Here is a 21783-nt window from a genome sequence, read left to right on the forward strand (position 1 = left end):
GATTCAGCAATGGTCGTGCCACTGAATGTCAAGGAGCGAGGGTTAGAGTCTCTCTTGTTAGAGATGGTCATTGCATGGTACATGTGTGGTGCAAATGTTACTTGTCATTTGTCAGCCCAAGTCTGGATACTGTCCAGATCTATCTGCATCTGGACTGCTTCAGTATCTGAGGAGTCACACATGGTATTGTGCAATTATCAGTGAACATCCCCACCTCTGACTTTGTGATGGGAGTTATTGATGAAGTAGCTGAATATGGTTGGGCCTAGAAGCTATCCTGAGAAAATTCTGCAGTGATTTCCTGGAGTTGGTGGCATCATGGCAATGTCACTGAAATCGCAATCCAGAGGTCAGGCTAATGCTCTGGGGACATCGGTTCAAGTCCCACCATGGCAGCTGTTAGAATTTAAATTCAATTACTAAATTAGGAACATTAAAAAATAAGTTAGTCTCAGTAGTGATGACTATGAAACTATCATCAATTGTTCTAGAAGCCCATCAGGCTCACTAATGCCCCTTAGGGGAGGAAATTGTCTGTTCTTTCCCTGGTCTGGTCTACATGTGACTCCAGACCCACAGCAATGTGGTTGACTCTCAACTGTTCCCAATTTGGGATGGACAACAAATGCTGGCCTTGCCAGTGAGACCCACACCAGATGAAATAAATAAACAAGATTCTCTCTATTGGAACAGAGAATGGCAATAAACTTAAGTGAGTTCCTTCTTCCACCACAGACAATTAAGGTTTATGGGTTTGTCGAAATTTAACTTTAGGGACTAACAAAAATAGCATAAATAAATATTTTCGAGCCAGACATGACTAGGGCAATTATCCATTATTGGTCTCGCTAATCTATTTTTCCTCCTTCTCACCTCTTATTCTGGCAGTATAACAAAGGAAAATCTAAGCTTGAATGTACTATAGGAATAAGCATTGAAGTGCTGATGGCCTTTTCTCATGCATGACTCTGTTTATGATCCTTTGCATAAGCAATCTGTACTGTTAACTTTGGCATACTGAGGGAATGCCTCTCTAAGATTCAGACAAACTTGAACCCCAATATGATTCATGAATTTTATTAATCTTGTCACAAAATCTTAACTGAACTTCATGAATCACATACCCCACATTCTCCCTGTGCCTGCATGGGTCTCACCCCACAACTCAAAGATGTGCAGGGTAGGTGGATTGGCCATGCTAAATTGCCGCTTAATTGGAAGAAAAATGAATCACATACCCAAATCCCACTGGATTCAAAATTTCATTTCCCTGATTCCTGATTCCCACCGGGAATTCAAAAGTCTGCTGAACTGTTTTCAGAATTCTACCACATGATTTTAATCCTTATTTCCCTAACCGCCTGCAGATCTAACTTGCTTTTCCAATTTTTAATGGTACACATTCAGGTTTAATCAACCATATTATGGCATGACACCCTGGGCTAGTGCGCGGTCAATTCCAGCCCCACATGCCCTGGATTCACAACACAAGTGTATTGACCAATAATTCTTATAAAAATTCCCTAAGTCTTTGGCCCTTGGCTGCCCAATATTTTCAGTCACCAGGTTTGGAAGTTGAAACACAATTACTGTTTATTTATACCAAGAAATATCATGAGAGACACTTTATTTCTTATCAGGCTGGACCTTCAGCTCGGGAGTTCACAATCAGGCCCATATTTGTCTGTACAGACACTTTATTTCACATCAAACCTTGCTTTTAGCTCATGGTATGACTTCAGCCCTCTGCAGTCTCAAAAGAATACCCAGACTTTATTGGAGAGAGTGCTAGCCCCCACATTAGCCTTCTGAAGAGGATAAGTTAGATCTTTTTGGAGAGAGTTAGTTAGATCCCTCCATCCAGGGTGCGGAATCAAAAATGAAACCAAACTAGAACCTCTTAATTCTGAAAACATTACAATGGCATCAGATCCAATCACCACCTGTTACCGGACAGAGCACAGCCTTTTGGGCCAATCTTATTAATCTTGTCTCTAAATCTTGTCCATTAGCCAAATCAATGAAACCCAGTCTTCACTGACACTGGCCTGGAATCTTTGTTTGAATTAAAGGCACAGACCACTGCTTCCTTTTGCTTGAATTAAAGATATAGCCTGCCATAAAAACACATGTCCCTAGATCATCCATGGATCAAAAATGTAACGGCAAAAATAAAATGAAGGCAAAGTAAGGGAATATACAGGAAATAAACAATTACAAACTGGAAGGACTCTTACAATATCTGCACTCAAGAACACCCTGCAGCGCCACATTCTGCAATGTCCAACAGCGATAGTAATGAGTAAATATCAAAAATAAAATTAGATTGAATTATTTTGCAGTAAAATGCTTACTGAAGTTGAAGAGGTCCAGAGGCTTCAAACCACCGAAATATTTTATTTCTAAAATATAATAAAATATGAAAATAATATAGGCTTTTGAATTTTTCCACTGAACAGATCAGGGGTTTCTACTGTAGAAGTTTACATACAACACAAAATGTAAATCATTGAAACATTAAAGAAATGTCTCATTGCCAAGTACATTGAACAGAAGGTTGGATGACCTTCTGTGCTGCCTGAAACAGAGATGAGAGAAAATAGAGCGTGCAATTATATAGTGTCTTTCAAGACCTCAGGATGCCCACCGCTTCACAGCAAATGAAGTTCTTGTGAAGAGTATCAAAAACATCAGGGAGGGGGTGTTCCCAATTTGTCACCTTGCTCTACTCTTTGTTAAACGGTGGGCTGCTGTAACAGGATGACACCTGTAGAGCCCTATTAGTAGTGATTTGCCAGGATCTCTGTGGACTGGTGAGTCTGCAGGAGCCCTGAGGATGCTAAAGGTTAGAGAAGAAAGAGTCCAAGAATATTTTTAATAAAAGCAAAATATTGCTGATGTTGGGATCTGAAATTAAAAACAAAAGATGCTGGGAAAACTCAGCAAGCCTGGCAGCATCTGTGGAAAGAGAAACAGAGTTAACAATTCACGTCCAATACAACTCTTCCTAATAACCTCAGAAGCGGTTCTTCGAAATCAAAGAACTCATATTAGACTCAAAATATTAACTCTGTTTCTCTCGTCACAGATGTTGCCAAACCTGCTGTGTTTTTCCAGCATTTTTTATTTTCATTCCAAGAATAAATATTGTAGGCTTCTCTCCTCAAGGTGATCAGGGCCTTCTGGCTGCTGCTCTTCTTTGCATTATCTTGTCCTTGGAATGTATGAGGCACCATGCAAATGGCCCAGGGCTGAATTCTCAGAGTCCTCCCTTCCTCAGGTTCAATGCACCTGAGGCAATCTGTGTCCATTGTGCACCCAGACTGGACAACCTACACCCTTGAATCTTGCAAATATAGTGCTGTGTTTTGTTGAGCCCTTTCTTGTCCAACACTCAGATTGCAGAACAAGGAGCCAGTGTCCCATCAATCAAACCAATCAAATGTAGCGCAGCTAATGTTTAGTTTAGTCAAACAAACCATCAGTCACATTGAACCAAAAATAATTATGTGCATACAGCAACCATGGCAGTTTCCCACACATTCTATTATGTAACCCGAAAGATAAATATACATTAAATAATTAATTGAAAACAAAATCACAAACATACCAGCAAAGTTCCCATCCTATCCTGTTTCACTCCATTATCTTCCCCAACACAGAAGACATGTAACTCTTTATTGGAACATTTATTTCACCTCCATCTGCTTTTATTTCCAGCTTTCAATCACCTACGGGTCACCCTTCCATGCTAACCGAAAGCACATGACACACTCAAAATGCTGAAGTCCAGAACCCAGCACAGTATCCTACGACACGAAAAATAAATGCACATTACACCATTGGAATGCACATGCTGATTATTCCAAGTCTGTCCAGGCTTATCACGTTTCCTTTCATAACATTCCTGAGTACTGTGGCTTGACTCCTGCCTCCTACAGTTGGCGGCATGGTAGCACAGTGGTTAGCACTGTTGCCTCACAGCTCCAGGGTCTCAGGTTCGATTCCCGGTTTGGCCACTGTCTGTGCGGAGTCTGCACATTCTCCCCGTATCTGCGTGGGTTTACTCCGAGTGCTCCGGTTTCCTTCCACAGTCCAAAGATGTGCAAGTTAGGTGGATTGGCCATGCTAAATTGCCCTTAGTGTCCAAAACGTTTAGGTGGGGTTACTGGGTTACAGGGATAGGGTGGAGGTGTGGGCTTAGGTAGGGTGCTCTTTCCAAGGGCTGGTGCAGACTCGATGGGCCGAATGGCCTCCTTCTGCACTGTAAATTCTATGATTCTATGGTATCCCTCAGTGCTGTGGCTCGACTCCTGCCTCCTACAGTTCTGGAAAGCTCATGTGGCTCTCATTCCCTACTCAGATTCTGCTCAGCTCTCCCCAGAGCTGAGCCCAGACCTGCCTCTAACTTTCCAAAAGGAAAGACAGACTGGCCACTCAACACAGTCATGGTCAAAAAGCAAGTGATATTTGGATTCATGGAGTCGCCAGCTATTATTACTTTCCATCAGACAATCAACACAGTGAAATAAAACTGAAAAAAATCAGATTGAAGGGTGTGCAAAAATCCAAAAAGGGGTATACATCAGTAATGTGATAAATTGTGGAAAAGGTAATAGCTTCACTCACACCGCTGCAGCTGGTTATTGTCAAGATTTCAGAGTTTTCTATAAATTTTGCTTTTATTTTATTAAGGAATGGGCCTGTGAATGGGACATTGATCAGGGTTTGAAATCATCCAGTATAACGATGAAAGAGTAAATTAGTGCAACAAGGGTGGAGCTTTTACAGAAAAAGTGGAACAGAAAAACACAGACAGGAGAACAGACAGACAGTTATAAGAAGCGAGGCATTTAAAAACAATGTCTGGGAGCAATGCGAGGGGAGGTGAACTAATCTGGAATTAATTTTGTACTTGAAGTGGAAAAGCTCCTGCTGTTCTATAAGGGTTAAAGACTAGTTTGTATTGCACCAGGCACCTGACAATAAATGGCCACTATTTGGAACAGCCTCAAATAGACCAAACTAATGCCCCTTAGTAAGTTACAAGGTGGCAGTGGAAGATGTCACAATGTTGACATCTAATTTCATATTGACAAAAAAAACTAGATGATAAAGATTTTTCAAATAATATCAAATCCAAATAGGAGATTCCTTTAAAAAAGTATAATTGGAGGTATGAATTACTTTAAATGGTTGCATACATTGATTAAAATTTAAAGTAACACTCTATTTAAATGGCCACATTTGTCACCTCTATCTTCAGAAGCACATGGGAGCCTCCACAAATTGGTGGGCATATTTGTAGAAATAAAGCTAGAGTTTATTGAAGGCTATAGCTGCCATAGACAAAATATAACTTTAGCCCCACTGTTTAAATGTTGTGTAATATTACAAATATATGCAATTATATTTTTCTGTTCACCTCGGCAGATTGGGCTCATATCATGGACCTAAAACAGGCTAAAACATACCCTACCAACTATTGAAATAACTTCCATTGACTTTGTTGACACCACTCCTCTACCGTTGCTTATAACAAGAATCGTAGAACCCCTACAGTGCAGAAGGAGGTCATTTGGCCGATTGAGTCTGCACCAGCCCTCTGAAAGAGCACCCTACCTAAGCCCATTCCCCACCCCAGATCCCCGTAACCCCACCTAACCTTTGGATACTAAGAGGCAATTTAGCATGGCCAATCCACCTATCTTGCAGATCTTTGGAATGTGGGAGGAAACCAGAGCACCCGGAGGAAACCCACCCAGACACGAGGAGAACGTACAAACCCCAGACAGTCACCCAAGGTTGGAATCAAAACCGGGTCCCTGGCACTGTGAGGCAGCAGAGCTAACCACTATGCCACCATGCCGCCCCTAAATTAAGTTCCAATGTTATTGCATACAAAAACTTCACAACTGGACAAATTACAGAATGAAGAAAGGTGATATCTGGACCTGTTGGGCCTTTCCTGTGCTGTAAATTCTATGTAATTCTACGCAACTATAAAATTGGTCAGTAAAATATGAAAGAACCATCACTACCATTTTTAAATGTGATATTACATAAGGTTCAAGTGGCATAGAAGTATTTTTAAACGTCAATAATTTGAACACATAGGCCTGGGATTTTCTCTCAGCTATTCCCATTCCACTGGCATAACTTTGCCAGACGTGCAGCATAAATAGGTTATCTATCAGATTTCCTGAATATTTACGGTAATTATGGATCAGCTCTGAGGGAATTATCAGCCATACCTTTCTCATACTTTTATGTTCGTAGTTTCTTGTATAAAAGATTTAGAGATTGATGGTAATTGCAGTCCAAGCTAACATTATTCACACTTTAAACAAATAAAAGAAAGACTTGCAATTACAGAGGAATTTTAAAAATATATTTAAAGAAAACAAAGTACTTTTGAAGTGTAATGAAGGAAATAATGCAGCCAATTTTCCAACAGCATCTTCCTGCAAACAGTAATAAGGTAATGGCCTGATTTTCCATTTTAACTTATCGGTTAAGAGATAAATATTGGCCAGGTCACCAGGGACCTTGCTTTTTTTAAATAGTGCCATGGACTCTTTAAAGGGGCCTTGGTTTCAAATTTTATCTGAAAAATGACAACTCTGATAGTGCCACATTCCTTCAGCACTGCACTCAAATTGCAATCTTCAATATGAGTTAATCTACACTATGAGCAAATTGCAATCTACACTATGCCTCAAATCAGAGGCAAGAGAGCATTAATTGATTGATTGATTGATATGTACTGTCATATGTACTGACGTACAGTGAAAAGTATTTTTCTGTGGCCAAGGGAACGTACACAGTAAGCCCATAGTAGACAAAAGAATAATCGACAGAGTACATTGACAAATGGTACATCAACAAACAGTGATTGGTTAGTGCAGAACAAGGGCCAAACAACCAATACATTATCAAGAGCAGCATAGGACGGCAGGGACAGATCAGTCTAAGGGAGAGACGTTGAGGAGACTAGTAGCTGTGGGGAAGAAGCTGTTCCTATGCCTGGATATGCGGGTCTTCAGACTACTGTATCTTCTGCCTGATGGAAGGGTCTGAAAGATGTCGATGCCTGGGTGGGAGGGGTCTCTGACAATGCTATCTGCCTTCCTGAGGCAGCGGGAGGTGTACACAGAATCATTGGGAGGATGGCAAGCTTGCGTGATGCGCTGGGCTGAGTTCACCACACTCTGCAGTTTCTTGCGACCTTGGGCCGACCAGTTGCCATACCAGGCTGTGATGCAGCCGGATAGGGTGCTCTCTACGGCACATCTGTAGAAGTTTGTGAGAGCCGAAGCAGACATGCAAATTTCTTTAGCTTCTGTAGGAAGTAGAGATGTTGTTGGGTTTTCTTGACTGTTGCATCAACGTGAGTGGACCAGGACAGACTGTTGGTGATGGTGACGCCCCAGGAACTTAAAGCTATCTACCATCTCCACTTCGGAGCCATTGATGTAGACGGGTGTGTGACCTTCTATGCTTCCTGAAGTCGCTGATCATCAGTTCCTTGGTCTTTCCGACATTTAGAGATAGGTTGTTTTCGGTACACCATGCAACCAAGTGATCTATCTCCCTTCTGTAGTCTGATTCAACGTTGTTTGAGATACAATCCACCACAGTCGTATCATCTGCAAATGTATAGATCGAATTGGAGTTAAATCTTGCCACACAGTCCTGTGTGTATAACATAGAACATAGAAAATACAGCACAGAACAGGCCCTTCGGCCCACGATGTTCTGCCGAACCTTTGTCCTAGATTAATCATAGATTATCATTGAATTTACAGTGCAGAAGGAGGCCATTCGGCCCTTTGAGTCTGCACCGGCTCTTGGAAAGAGCACCCTACCCAAACTCAACACCTCCACCCAACACCAAGGGCAATTTGGACATCAAGGGCAATTTATCATTGGCCAATTCACCTAACCCGCACATCTTTGGATTGTGGGAGGAAACCGGAGCACCCGGAGGAAACCCACGCAGACACGGGGAGGACGTGCAGACTCCGCACAGACAGTGACCCAAGCCGGAATCGAACCTGGGACCCTGGAGCTGTGAAGCAATTGTGCTATCCACAATGCTACCGTGCTGCCCTTGAGAACAAATAAATCTACACTATATCATTTTACTGTAATCCATGTACCTATCCAATAGCTGCTTGAAGGTCCCTAATGTTTCCGACTCAACTACTTCCACAGGCAGTGCATTCCATGCCCCCACTACTCTCTGGGTAAAGAACCTACCTCTGATATCCCTCCTATATCTTCCACCTTTCACCTTAAATTTATGTCCCCTTGTAATGGTTTGTTCCACCCGGGGAAAAAGTCTCTGACTGTCTACTCTATCTATTCCCCTGATCATCTTATAAACCTCTATCAAGTCGCCCCTCATCCTTCTCCGTTCTAATGAGAAAAGGCCTAGCACCCTCAACCTTTCCTCGTAAGACCTACTCTCCATTCCAGGCAACATCCTGGTAAATCTTCTTTGCACCTTTTCCAAAGCTTCTACATCCTTCCTAAAATGAGGCGACCAGAACTGTACACAGTAGTCCAAATGTGGCCTTACCAAAGTTTTGTACAGCTGCATCATCACCTCACGGCTCTTAAATTCAATCCCTCTGTTAATGAACGTGAGCACACCATAGGCCTTCTTTACAGCTCTATCCACTTGAGTGGCAACTTTCAAAGATGTATGAACATAAACCCCAAGATCTCTCTGCTCCTCCACATTGCCAAGAACTCTACCGTTAACCCTGTATTCCGCATTCATATTTGTCCTTCCAAAATGGACAACCTCACACTTTTCAGGGTTAAACTCCATCTGCCACTTCTCAGCCCAGCTCTGCATCCTATCTATGTCTCTTTGCAGCCGACAACAGCCCTCCTTACTATCCACAACTCCACCAATCTTCATATCGTCTGCAAATTTACTGACCCACCCTTCAACTCCCTCATCCAAGTCATTAATGAAAATCACAAACAGCAGAGGACCCAGAACTGATCCCTGCGGTACGCCACTGGTAACTGGGATCCAGGTTGAATATTTGCCATCCACCACCACTCTCTGACTTCTATCAGTTAGCCAGTTCGTTATCCAACTGGCTAACGAACGTATAGGGAGTATAGTAGAGGACTGAGCACACATCCTTGCGGGGCTGACAACATTAAAGTTGCCAACTTGTTTTAAATTATATTTTAAAATTAGGTACAGAAGAATGACAATGTAGGAAATTGTAGTGAAACGTGTTGAGTGTGATTTGTGGGTCATTAGCAACCTTCAGAGGATGTTTTCCTGCTATTACACCTGGTTGCCCTGCAGGGAAAATGAGAAGGGGGTGAAATCACATGCCGAAAAAGAGACCTGCCCTATTTCCAACCATTATTTAAATGGCCAATAAAAGGCAGACCTTGCTGCTAGCTTGTGATGCCCCACCCTAGAAACATAGGAACAGGAATTGGCCATTTAGCTCCTCAGGCCTGATCCACCATTCAATGAGATCATTGGGATCTGCCATCCAACTCCATTACCCATTTTTATCCAATATCCCTTAAAACCTTTGACTAGCAAAAGTCTCTCAATCTCAGTTTTAAATTTAAGAATTTACCTCGAGCATCAATTGTCATTTGTGGAAGAGAATTCCAAACTGTTACCATCATTTGTGTGCAAATGATCTTTCCTAATTTCACTCCTGAAAGATTTGTCTCTGTTTAAACCATGTGCCCCGTTCTAGACTCTCCAACCAGCTGAAATAGTTTATCTACCCCATCTATTTCCCCGAATATCTTGAAAACACCCCACAAATCATCTTTTAAATTCCAGAGAATGCAACCCCAGTTTCTGTAATATCGCCGAGTAATTTGACCTTTGGAGTCGAGGTGTGCTGCGCTTCCTTCAAGGCTGAGATATCCTTCTTATGGTACGGTGCCCACAACTGCTCGCGATCAATTTTCTGACGTGCATTGCACCCAGCTGATTCAATGTGCAGCAACAGTGAACCTGCCTCCAAGTGAACCAATGCAGTTTTAGGGTAAAGGTTTTCAGAGTAGGGAGAATACTGAACCATGTCGGAACAATTTCGTGCAAAGGATAAATGATCTCAGATATTATGATTAACCTTGCTTCAGATAATTACATCACCCCATATGTTGGATTCTGCCTTAAGATCCTGTTCATTATTTACCCAACCAACCATTTCAATAGAATGATTCCTTTAACAGCTGGCTACTCTTCACAATATTTGACACCCCGTTCGACCAAGAACATTTTTTTTTTTAAATGCCACTTCCTCCTTGCCAGAAACTCAGCCTCCGCCACATTGTTTTTGTTTTGCCATGCAATGCTTTTCATGTTAAACTGGTGCATTCCTGTCAGGTCTAGTTTGAGTTGCCAGTGTAATGTTGGGAGGGCTTTTTTGTGCGTGTGCTTGGCTGTAGCACCGTACGCTGCGCCGTATGCTGCTGGCGGCAGCAGAACTTTGTGCAGTTACCACGGTCCTTGTAGAAAACAATTTTAGTCCTGTTCCCTTTTTTGTTTTGAATTCGCTTTGCCTTGTAAGTTTATCTCGAAAATACGGCCAGACCCTGTGCTGCGGGCCACACTGGGGATTAATGATTTAATCCTGTTTCCTGAAAAAAGTTGGGGGGGAAAGGGGATTTAGACTGTAAAGAAAAGCTAGCCCGGCTGTGAATGTCTTGTCCCTTTAAATGCCTTGCTGCTCAAGTCCATTGGAAAGCGTGAGCTCCGTCCCGGGACCCGGCCGGCCCACCCGCCCATTGGCTGTCGATGATGTCACCGCGGCGGGACAAAGCCCTTCCCCCTGCCGTCCAATGGTGGGGCGGGGATCCCGCCTCCCACAGCTGTCGATAGGCGAGACCCGGGGCGGGCGTGGGGGACGGCCGATTTCCCATTGGCCGGCCCCCTGTCCATCACCCTGGAGGGCCCCGCCTCCCCGTCAGGTGAAGTTGACGCGCGCTCTGTGTATAAAAGTTTAGCCGGATTAAAGTGGCAGTCCAGGGGGAGGAGGAGGGAATTTGAAAACAAAACAAAGGTCGTTGAAACCATAATAAATGGATAAGTAGAGAGAGTAAATGAGAGGAGCGTGGGCGAAGCCCCAGCGGCGGAGGTTTGTGGTGTGAGTGTTGGTGCTGCAGAGGTGCCGCTTCCTCCTCCGGCCGTCCCGCCGCCCGCCCGCCCGCCCGCCCGCCGCTGCTGCGGACAAGTTTCAGTCAGCGCGCCTCAGCCTGACTGCAGCCGGAGAGCCGCCCACCCGCTGCCCGGGCTTGCCCGAATGAAGGCGCCCGTGCCCGCCGGTTATTTTTAGTCGCGGTCCCCCTTCTGTTTTTTCTTTGCAGCAGGAATAACCAATGCGTGCCTCTGAATTCATTGCTCTCCCCTCCCCTCCCTCTGCTCTGATGCTGACAGCCCACTTGATCCCGTCTCAGTCCACTTACTCCACCGATCGGCAGCGGGGCTCCTCCACATCATCCTGATGCCTCCATCCCCTCTGGACGAACGGATTGTCGGGGTGGTGGCATTGCCGAGGCCGGTCAGACCGCAGGAACTCCGTCTCCGCCTGGACGCCGCCGCCTACGTGGCTTCTCCTCCCCCCGGAGCGAGCCGGGCAGCCGGCGAGCCCAGAGCCCGGAGCCCGACCCTCAGCCCGGCGGCGGCTGCGCTCCCGTTCCGAGGCGGCAACTTCACGTCTATGCCATCGTCCAGCGGCTCGGTGCGCTCCCTGTCCTGCGGATGCAGCGGCGCTAGTTGCTGCACGGTGACCACCTACCAGAGCAAGGGCGAGCAGCAGAGCCCGGCCTCGGCGGGCGGCGGCGGCGGCAACCTGCTCCCAGCCCCGGCTGCCAAACCCGGCACCCCGGCCAACTGCCCCTCCTGCGCCGCCGCCAGCCCGATGGTCAGCAGCAGCGAGAACGGCGGCGCCCTGAGCCCCCCGGCCTCCGCCGCTGCAGCCGGGGCGGCCGTCCCCCTGTCGCCTCCGGCCGCCGCGGCCACCAAGCCGGTGGCGAGCGTCCGCACCATCCACCCCGCCGAGCTGGCCAAGAAGCTGAGCCGATGCAGCAAGGGCCCCCCGTCGCAGAGCCAGGGTCCGGTGATCATCGACTGCCGCCCCTTCATGGAATACAACAGAAGCCATATCCAGGGAGCCGTCCACATCAACTGCTCGGACAAGATCAGCAGGAGGCGGCTGCAGCAGGGCAAGATCACCGTGCTGGACCTCATCTCCTGCCGGGAGGGCAAGGACTCCTACAAAAGGATTTTCTCCAAGGAGATCATAGTTTACGACGAGAACACTAACGAGCCGAACCGGGTGATGCCCTCTCAGCCACTTCACATAGTGCTGGAGTCGTTGAGACGCGAAGGCAAGGACCCACTGGTTTTAAAAGGTAGACTTTTGCAATGTTCTTATTCAATAAGAGAAAGTTTTTTATTTTATTTGGACGAGCCCGAGGTTTAGGGGGGAGGGGGTGATTAATGCACGATAGAGAAAAGTACGGAGCAATTGGTCTTTTGCTCCTTGATGTTCAGATGCTGCCTCCTGACAGAAAGTCACACACGGAGTTGACAGTAATTTGTAAACATGGGCACCCTGCGGAACTAAATCGGCCCTTTTCAAGTCTCCAGTATCCTATACAGCTCATGCACTTCAGTTACATAGTCTGAACTTCTAACACGTAAGGGGTTTGCATGTGAAGTAAATAAGGTGACCCGTGTTAGTTTGTTTTTTTTGGAAAACGGGGACTGCTTTGCAATGTCACATTCGGGCTACGCAGGAAAACATCCTGAAAACGAATACAGTATGTGTAGCACGTCACCCTGGCTGCTGTGCATTGCTGCTTTACTAGCACAGAAATTGAGGGAAAAGGGTCCATTAATGATGATTCATGGTCTGCAGGTATTAACAAGTTCTGAAAGGTCCCGATTGCGGGGCGGACATAATCTCCGATGCAGCATAATAAGGGACATTTGAATGAATGATGCTGACCTTGTTTGGTTTTGAATGCAATGCAGTAAATGCAGCTTTTCAATTTCATTGCAGTAAATTATCATGTAAGGAGTGAGCAGTAGCAGTATTGATGGCCTTTACAATGCCGAATGCAAAACGCCTTAGCAGCTGCAGCACTGACCTTCCCTACAGATTGATGTGGGTTTGGATCCTAAAGCAGCTTGTCAATCAAATCTGTCCGCAACAGTTGGGATTGGATTCTGCCACTCTTAGCCAGGCTGCTAGGTGGAGCACGTTTGCTCGCAGTGTTTTGTTTCAAGGACAATGGAAAAGTGATATTGCCCATCTCGCCTCACTACAGCATGCATCCTACTGTTGGTTAGCTAGAGAGCATTATTGGAGAAATCTGTGACCTTCACTGTCTTAGGCATGCTTGCAAGAAAGAGGCCCCATGGTGGGGAAGGTGGTAGCACGGAGAGATTAAATTAGAAGCTAAATGATGGGAAGTGCAATACAATATTAAAGTCGTTACACCATAAGCAACAGAGGCTATTTGTAAATGATAAACAGAATAGTCAGAGGCAGAGATAATGGTAAACCTACAAGCGATCGGTTTGGCCATGGGTTAGTTAAGGTAACCAAAGAGAAAATGCTGGAAAATCTCAGCAGGTCTGGCAGCATCTGTAGGAAGAGAGAAAAGGGCTAATGTTTCAAGTCCAGATGACCCTTTGTCAAAACTGGGTCTCTGGTTTCAGATTTTCTCTTTGGTTTCAGATTCCAGCATCTGCAGTAATTTGCTTTTATATGGTAAGTGTGTCCAATTTTGAATACCCCACTCTTGGAAAGATATGTAGACCATGCGGAGGTTGCAGAAGAGATTTACTAAACTGATTCCTGTGATTAGGGGTTTTAGTTATGAGCAGGGAATGGAGAAAATGGGCTCCACGTGTAATCAAGCAACCTTGCTGAACAAATGATACAAGGGACAGCATCACACTTAAAACAAGGCTTACACAAATATGAGAAAAGTGGAAGTTAAGCAGACTGGTAAGGTATCAAATGCAGCAAAGGAATACACAATAAATGGTGAGAGATGTTAAATGATTATGGGGAAAAACTTACAAGGGATACCAATACCGTGTTTATAAGTCTATCTTAATTGAAGAGTGAAGATGAAACTATAGTGAAGAATAATGAAATGGCATACTTATTAAATTAGTATTTTGTACCCCTTTCCACATGCAGGAAGGGAACAAAATACCAGTGATACAAGGAACCCTAACAATAAGACAAGGGCAAGGACGTAGTATGTTTAATATAAGTTTAAAACATGGTAATGAAGAAAATATTAGAATGAAAGATATATAAAACTCTCAAACCTGATGGCTCCTACCTTGGGTGAGAAAATTATAGATGCATTAGTCATAATTTTCCAAGACTTTACAAATTTGGTTGGAAACTGGGCATAATGTCACTTCATCATTATTTAAGATGGGCAGATGGGAGAACATGGGCAACTACAGACCCTACAATTTAATATCAGTTGTGCAGCAGTTAGTGGAATCTGTCATGAGAAGCAGAGGTGACTGAGCATTTGAACGAGAGTAAGCCGATCAAAGAGTCAAGTTGGACGTGTGGTGGGTAGACTATGGCTGATTAATCCAATTCTTTTTTTTTTGAGGAGGTCATTAGCATGATGGACAGGAGAGTGTCTATGCACGCTGACAAATTGGACATTCAGGAGGCTTTGAGTAAAGTTCTGCATAAGATGTTAGCAAAAGAGAGCACGTGGAATTGGAGGTAACCAATGGGTCGATATTAATTGGTAGGTAGATAACCGAGATGGGGATAAAAATAATGTTTACTAGTTAGAGGGATGTAACTGGTGGTGACCGCCCACCCCCGATACCTGAGGCCTCAACATTTTGCCATATATGTTAATGACTTAGAAAGAGAATTAGAGCATTGTATAATAATCAGATGGTAAAGCAGATGATACTTAAGAGGCAGAATAATTTATGTGGATTGGAGAAGGAAGTTAGAGGGACATGGACAAAACTATTGCAGTTGGAGTTCAACATGGACAGTGTACCACAAAAAAAATTAGAGTATTTTTTTGAGAAGATTGGAAATATAGAGGAGCAAAGAGAATTTGGAGTCTAAGTACATACATCATTCAAAGCAGCTAGAGAAATGCAAAGAACAATCAAAAATGTTGATGAAATGCTGGCTTCAATCTCAAGGGCAGAGATACAAAGGGGGAGTAAGTTGTGCTTAAATTGTATAGAGCCTTGATCAGATCACATTTGTATACTGCATTCAGGATTTGAGTACCACGGGCTGGATTCCCTGTTATGTCCCCATGTCGGCGTCAGAACTGTGGACTTTCACGCCAGAAAAATTGGCGTGAAAGGCCACATATTCCTAACCCTTCAGGGGGATAGTAGGACCTGGCGTAGATCTAGCAGATTTTGCTGCAGACATGGGCCCCCGCACTCCTGGGTCGGAGGCCGCGCATGCGCACAGCGGTGGACTGCAGCGGCCGCGCCATGCTCCATGGCAGACTCAGACCGCGGAGTTGGACACTAAAAATAAACCCCCCTGAACGGCTGAGCGCCTGACCCTGACCGCCCGAACAAACATTGCCCGGCCGTGTATAAGGCCTCTGTCCACCGATAGGCCTGCCCCTGACCAGGGCTGCAGCCATCACGCTAGTTTCCCAACTGGCTGGACCACATCAGATCCATGCCGAGTACGCCACTTTTCGGGGCCCGCGGAATCAGGGAGCCGGTCCCGATTCCGTGTGGGGAAATGGATTCTTCGCCCCCGCATCGGCCGCAATTTTGGTGTCGAGGTGCGGAGAATCCATCCCCACATCTCAGGAAGGATATATTGGCCTTGGCAGGAGGTGCAGTGGAGCTTTCCCAACATAATACTGAGGTCTTGGATGGTTAAATTAGGAGTAAAAATGACAAAATAATGGCTTATTACCATCTTCAGTATGGAAGATTGAACGATGAACAGATCAATATGTTTAAGATGTTAAAAGGATTCAATAAAGAAGATATAGAGAAACTATTTCATCTGTTGGAAGAATGAAAAATGAGTGGACGTTAACTTAAAATTTAGAGCTGCACAATGCTGCACCATGAGAAAGACCTTTCATGCAATGGGTAATAGAAATCTGGTGGTCTCTCCCTTAAAAAAAGTTTGTGAATGAAGGAATAGTTAGAGCTTGCAAAATAGATCAATTTATTTTTTATTCGGCAACGTTATCGAAGGATAAGGGACAACGGCAGGTAAATAGGTTTGACGTATGGATCACCTATGATTCGATTGAATGGCTTACTCCTGTTCCTATGAGTCACTCGAGTAGCAATCTGGAAAACCATCAATTTGAGCTTCTTTCTGACTGGGAACATTACCAATCTTAGCTGAGATCGTTAACTCAGAGGATGAGTTGCATACAACACAAACAGGACACTCGTGTGCGGAGGAGATTCACTAGGTTGATTCCAGAGTTGAGAGGATTAGCTTATGAGAGACTAAATCGACTGGGATTATACTCATTGGAATTTAGAAGAATGAGGGAGGATCTTATAGAAACATATAAACATATAAAATTATGAATGAAATAATTCGGATAGAAGCAGGGAGGTTGTTTCCACTGGCGGGTGAACCTAGAACCTTTGAGGCATAGCCTTAAATAAGGGGGAGCAGATTTCGGACTGAGTTGAGGGGGAACTTCTTCACCCAAAGGGTCGCGAATCTGTGGAATTCCCAGCCCAGTGAAGCAGTTGAGGCTACCTCATTAAATGTTTTTACGGCAAAGATAGATAGATTTTTGAACAGTAAAGGAATAAATGGTTACTGTGAACGGATGGGTAAGTGGTGCTGAGTCCCCTAAAAGATCAGCCATGATCTTATTGAATGGCAGAGCAGGCTCGTGAGGCCAGATGGCCTCCGCCTGCTCCTAGTTTTTATGTAACTATTCAGTCCTGATGTTCATTCTCCACAGTGCCTCATTTTACATATCTTTCTATTCCCTTTTCTCTAATGCTCCCCTAGGTTTCTCTTAAACGCACCTAAACTATTTACCTGAATCACTTTCTATGGTGGTGCATTACACATTCTAACCACTGAGTGAAAACATTTCTCCTTATTTCCCCAATAGATTTATTTGTATTTTTATTATTATCTTACTTCTGAATGAAGTATGAGTGACTAGCTTATATTTATGGTCCAATTATGGACTTGCTCTTGAGCGGCAATGCTCTTTCTGTCTATCACAACCTTTCATATTTTAAAGACCTTCATTATGTCACTCCTCAGTCTTCCCTCTCCTGTGGTAGAAAGCCCCCAACTTCTCAGTCTTTCCTGATGGTTCCACCCTCCGTTCTGATGTCATCGACAATCTTTTTGCATCTTTTTGAGTATGTCTTTCTTTTTGCAGTATGGAGACCAGAACTATGTGCAGTACTCTCTGTGAATACTTAATGGCAGATCAATGAAGTATAGCTTTGAAATCTTAAGAAGGGCAATTAACGGAGCTCTACATCTGTGGTCCTTTTTCTGTTGGTAATCCATCCATCCATAATAAGTAGTGGCTCTTGTGCTACGTAGAGTGAGACAAATATTTGCAAAATTGTATTTCACAATGCTTGGTTTGATTTTTAATGTAGCAGCCCCACATAGAATTGTGCCCAAAATCTAATCGTAGGGAATGTACATTTAACATTCAAAGGTTCGATCCATTTCAAATCCTAGATTGGATTTGATTTATCGTCACGTGTACCGAGGTACAGTGAAAAATATTGTTCTGCATACAGTCCAGACAGATCATTCCTTGCATGAAAAAACATAGGACATACATAAAAAAGCAATGTAAATACATAGACACAGACATCGGGTGAAGCATACGAATGTAGTACGTCAGTAGTAGAGAAGGTGTATGAAGAGATCAGTTCAGTCCATAAGAGGGTTATTCAGAAGTCTGGTAACAGCGGGGAAGAAGCTGTTTTTGAACATGTTAGTGCGCGTTCTCAGATTTTTGTATCTCCTGCCCGATGAATAAAGTTGGAAGAGAGAATGACCCGTGTGGGAGGGGTCTTTTTATGCTGCCCGCTTTCCCAAGGCAGTAGAAGGTGTAGACGGAGTCATTGGATCGGTTTAACCATGGCAAATGCAGGGGCAGCTGTGAAATTGGAAGGAATCTTTCCAACAGTATAAAATAGGTAAAGAATTACTATTATTGGCATACCATCTGTCAATTGTTTTTTCCCTCTAACCATCAAAATCGTTGTATACAGTTAATGAACTAAAAGAGAGGGTACTGACCTTTCCCTCTGTTAAATTCCTCCCTTCCTGACACAAGCACATTAAGGGAAATACAGTTGTGCTTTTGAATTTTACAGCTAGTTCAGAAGACATGGGACAGACGTTGGTCTTTACTACATGGTTGTTAAAGAACACCTGAGTAAAGCACAGAAAGTTACAAGTGGTGGGAAGATCCTGCCTCCCCAACTTTCCTTTCATTGAAATGAATAGGAAGAAATGAGTTCTGTAAGGGCCATGCAGAGATTCTGCTAGATTCTCCTTTCCACAATCCACCCTGATGATACTTAACCCCCCCAGCGGTAAAAGACCTATTGGCACATTCTGACGCCCAAAGAGTTAAAACTTAGCATGACCTCAACAAATGAAAGTGTAAGACAGCAAGTGACTTGGTGAACACATTTTGAAGAAAACAACTTGCAAGTATAATGAGGAATATATTTTTATGACTCTAGCTACATCAAATTTATATAGGCTATTTGGGGAAAGGGCAAGGAAGCAGCTAGAAGTAGAAAGCATTTTGTAGCTCAGTGGCACTGGATTTTTTAAAGTGCAACCGCAATGGTATAAAGATAATTTTAAAAAATGTATGTGCTGCATATATGGAAGACTGTGTGATTCAGCATGGCAGTTTCTCAGCCTTGCTCTTTAAACGACCAGGGTATATTTATAATCGAAATGACTGCGCCAGTATCCAATCCCCGTTCATGTTTGTAAACACTGTTGCTTAGAGATGACCTGTCTAAGTCTAGAGCCTGGGACTGGATGTTGTCCACTCCAAGTTTGGTATTGCCTGTTAGGGCTATTACTGTTTCAGTAGTGCAGCGGCATCTGGATATAAATTAATCAGGAGGCCACAGTTGTTTTGGGGATTGAGTTACTGTTTGAATTGATAATTGTTCAGGAAGGGGGGGGTGGTGGAGGAAGGGTGTTGATGCCAGTTCAGATTGCACACAGCTCTCATGAACTGGAAATAAACAGTTTAGATCAGCAAACAGGGAACCGGCTGTCTTCAACCAAATTTGCATATAACCTACTGAGTCAGGAAGACAATTTGCTTGTATCGGGACGTCACAAGGATTTGCTTATATCTGATTTGTGTATGCATTTTACTTTTTGTAGGTCAATCCTGATGATCTCAGACTATTAAAGTTTTAGAATTAAATAAGGTGTTAGCAATGTCCAGTGCTTTCTGATTTGATGATTTATTTTGCATCACTTTAAGTACATGGATTAATTGGACTCAATTCTCCAACTCCATTCTCCACTTTGCTCTAAATTTCATGCATTATTACATTTTAAATATGTTGCATCAAGTAAAATAAAATAACGTTTCTTTTGGTTAAAATCCATTTCTCTAGGCTGTCACAGTGCAGGAAATGAGGGACCTTTAAATGTCCTGTGTTAAAACTTTGGGCAATCAATTGCTGGTTTGAATGCTAAAATGACCTGGATGTTATAGAACAATCTGAGATCACAGGAACTTAAACTGGGTACCTTTGGGACTATTTGTACTCAAAAGTAATTGTCATATTATCATGTTACATTTTGTCATCACATTCTAGTTTCTGGCACCTGTGCTGCAGACGCTGGAATGGCAATTGGACAGTTGTATCACATAATGATTCTCTTGAACTTTCAAAATTCCAATTTAATACAAGTTACCTAAAATAATAGTTCTAATTTTTTTCCTAAGATAAAGTGAAAACTATATAATTATCTAAGCCAAATTCTGCATACTATTATTAGTATCAAGATTTTCTTTAGATGTTACTGTGATGTTATTTTTTTCAAATAATTTGTGTTGAAAGTTTGCGGCTGAAGTTTCCGATTCTCTTGCATCCACGTACAGTATCTGAAAACAATACATGTGCACACTTTGCCTGTCACATCTCCTGCTTGGCTGCTACGGTTCTATCGACTCATTTTGTGTTATTTTCAGCTGTTTGTTTCAAATTTTACCTTCATAAGATAGCAAGAAATCAAAACAGGCAGGAAATGTACAATCTTCAGGCAACAACGAGGATAGAACTATCTCAAAAATGGTCACCCAGCAATTGCAGTCAATAAAAAAGAGGCGAAAGGAACAAATTACTTTCTATAAAAAATATATTTCTTCATTGCCATCTTGGGTTTTGCACTGGGCTGAGTCCTTTCTGATGGAAATAGGTTTAAATCTAATAGACATTTAAGAAAAAAATTAGAATTATTGAACTTGCCTGTACAACAGAACAAAATGCTTGAGGTACTTTTTTTGTTGGATGCCTATACCTATCTCAGAAGCCTGGGCTTTGACATGCTGCATTTTCTGATACATTATGGATGATAATGGCATAGTGTAGGTTAGATGGCTTTTGTTTTGGTGCAACATCGTGGGCTGAAGGGCCTGTACTGCGCTGTATCGTTCTATGTCATTCTACGCTCAGGAAACTTCAAAACTCTGGAACTTCTACGTAGTTCAAACTTGGATTTGTAGCCGATTGAATTAAGAATGGTAAGACTTTCTGTTCGCAGAACTTGCAAGGGTTTTAGTTTAGGAAGCCCTGCACTGCCTTTTGCAGTAAATGATTGAGAATGAAATCCATAAACTTAAGTAAACAGCAATTATTCCACTGAGAAAACGCAATTTCATTTTTCAGGAAATAATCAACTAATGTCAGGAGGAGGATCATGACCACTCTCATAAATTCACACCTTTGACTACCCCCTTGAATTAATATAAGATCTGCTATACTGTGAGCACATCATTGGAGATCTGCTTGTGGGGTATGTCTATATATTGGAAGACCCTTTGCTGAAAAATATATCAGAATCGAGGACAAACAGCATTATTAATGTGCAAAAGCACCAGCAACTTGTAATGAGAAAGAGAGAACTTGTGAATTGTAAATCACCGCAAACTGCTGGCTGATTTGCACCTCTGGCATTAGCTATGTGGAATTGGCATCTTCCTGTGAATTTCATGACTCCCTGCTGCATTTGCACATTAATTATCCATTAAATTCACCACAAAGTTAAATCTGGTAATTAATAATTGAATCGTGTCAATGGCTTCTAATCAACTTCTCATGATCAAAAACAAACAATAATGCTGACTCTCACTCCTTGATGTTGTAAATAGTTTTAGGAGATTATTCATATTTTGTGATCTTATTTCACCTCTGTGCGTGCGTGCGCGCGTGCATTCACTCACTCAATAAAATCTTTGTTCCCTCACTTTATTTCTCTTTCTATACCCAATTCGACATTTAATGAATCCATTATCGCCTCCTCAACTTTTCCTCTTTTCAATCCTTAATCTCATTGCTTAAGAAGAGACCATGTTTGTTTTTGCTGTTTTCGAGGGTCTCTGATACTTTGTTGCCCTCACTGTGATGTTATCAGCTCACATTAACAACAAATTTGTGAGCAAATCTTTTTTTTAAACCAATATGTCTGCAAACAAACCTAACTAAAGGCGAATGCAATGAGT

General features: G+C 43.1%; 1 protein-coding gene and 1 long non-coding RNA gene across 2 annotated transcripts in view; one reads left to right on the forward strand and one right to left on the reverse strand.

Annotated features, from left to right (window-relative positions):
- Positions 1-1575: 1575 nt before the first annotated feature.
- LOC140424836 (uncharacterized) lies at positions 1576-11622 on the reverse strand. The gene is made up of 2 exons (XR_011947703.1): positions 11470-11622; positions 1576-7649 (listed from the first exon to the last, which is right to left on the reverse strand). It is a non-coding gene; the product is annotated as an uncharacterized lncRNA (long non-coding RNA).
- Positions 11508-21783, forward strand: part of dusp10 (dual specificity phosphatase 10) — a 73074-nt gene continuing 62798 nt past the window's right edge. Inside the window, exon 1 of the mRNA XM_072508312.1 lies at positions 11508-12417. Coding sequence (XP_072364413.1) covers positions 11508-12417 — 910 coding nt within the window. The remainder of the gene's footprint in view (positions 12418-21783) is intronic.

Source organism: Scyliorhinus torazame, chromosome 1 (genome assembly GCF_047496885.1).
Source record: "Scyliorhinus torazame isolate Kashiwa2021f chromosome 1, sScyTor2.1, whole genome shotgun sequence".
Lineage (NCBI taxonomy): Eukaryota > Metazoa > Chordata > Chondrichthyes > Carcharhiniformes > Scyliorhinidae > Scyliorhinus > Scyliorhinus torazame.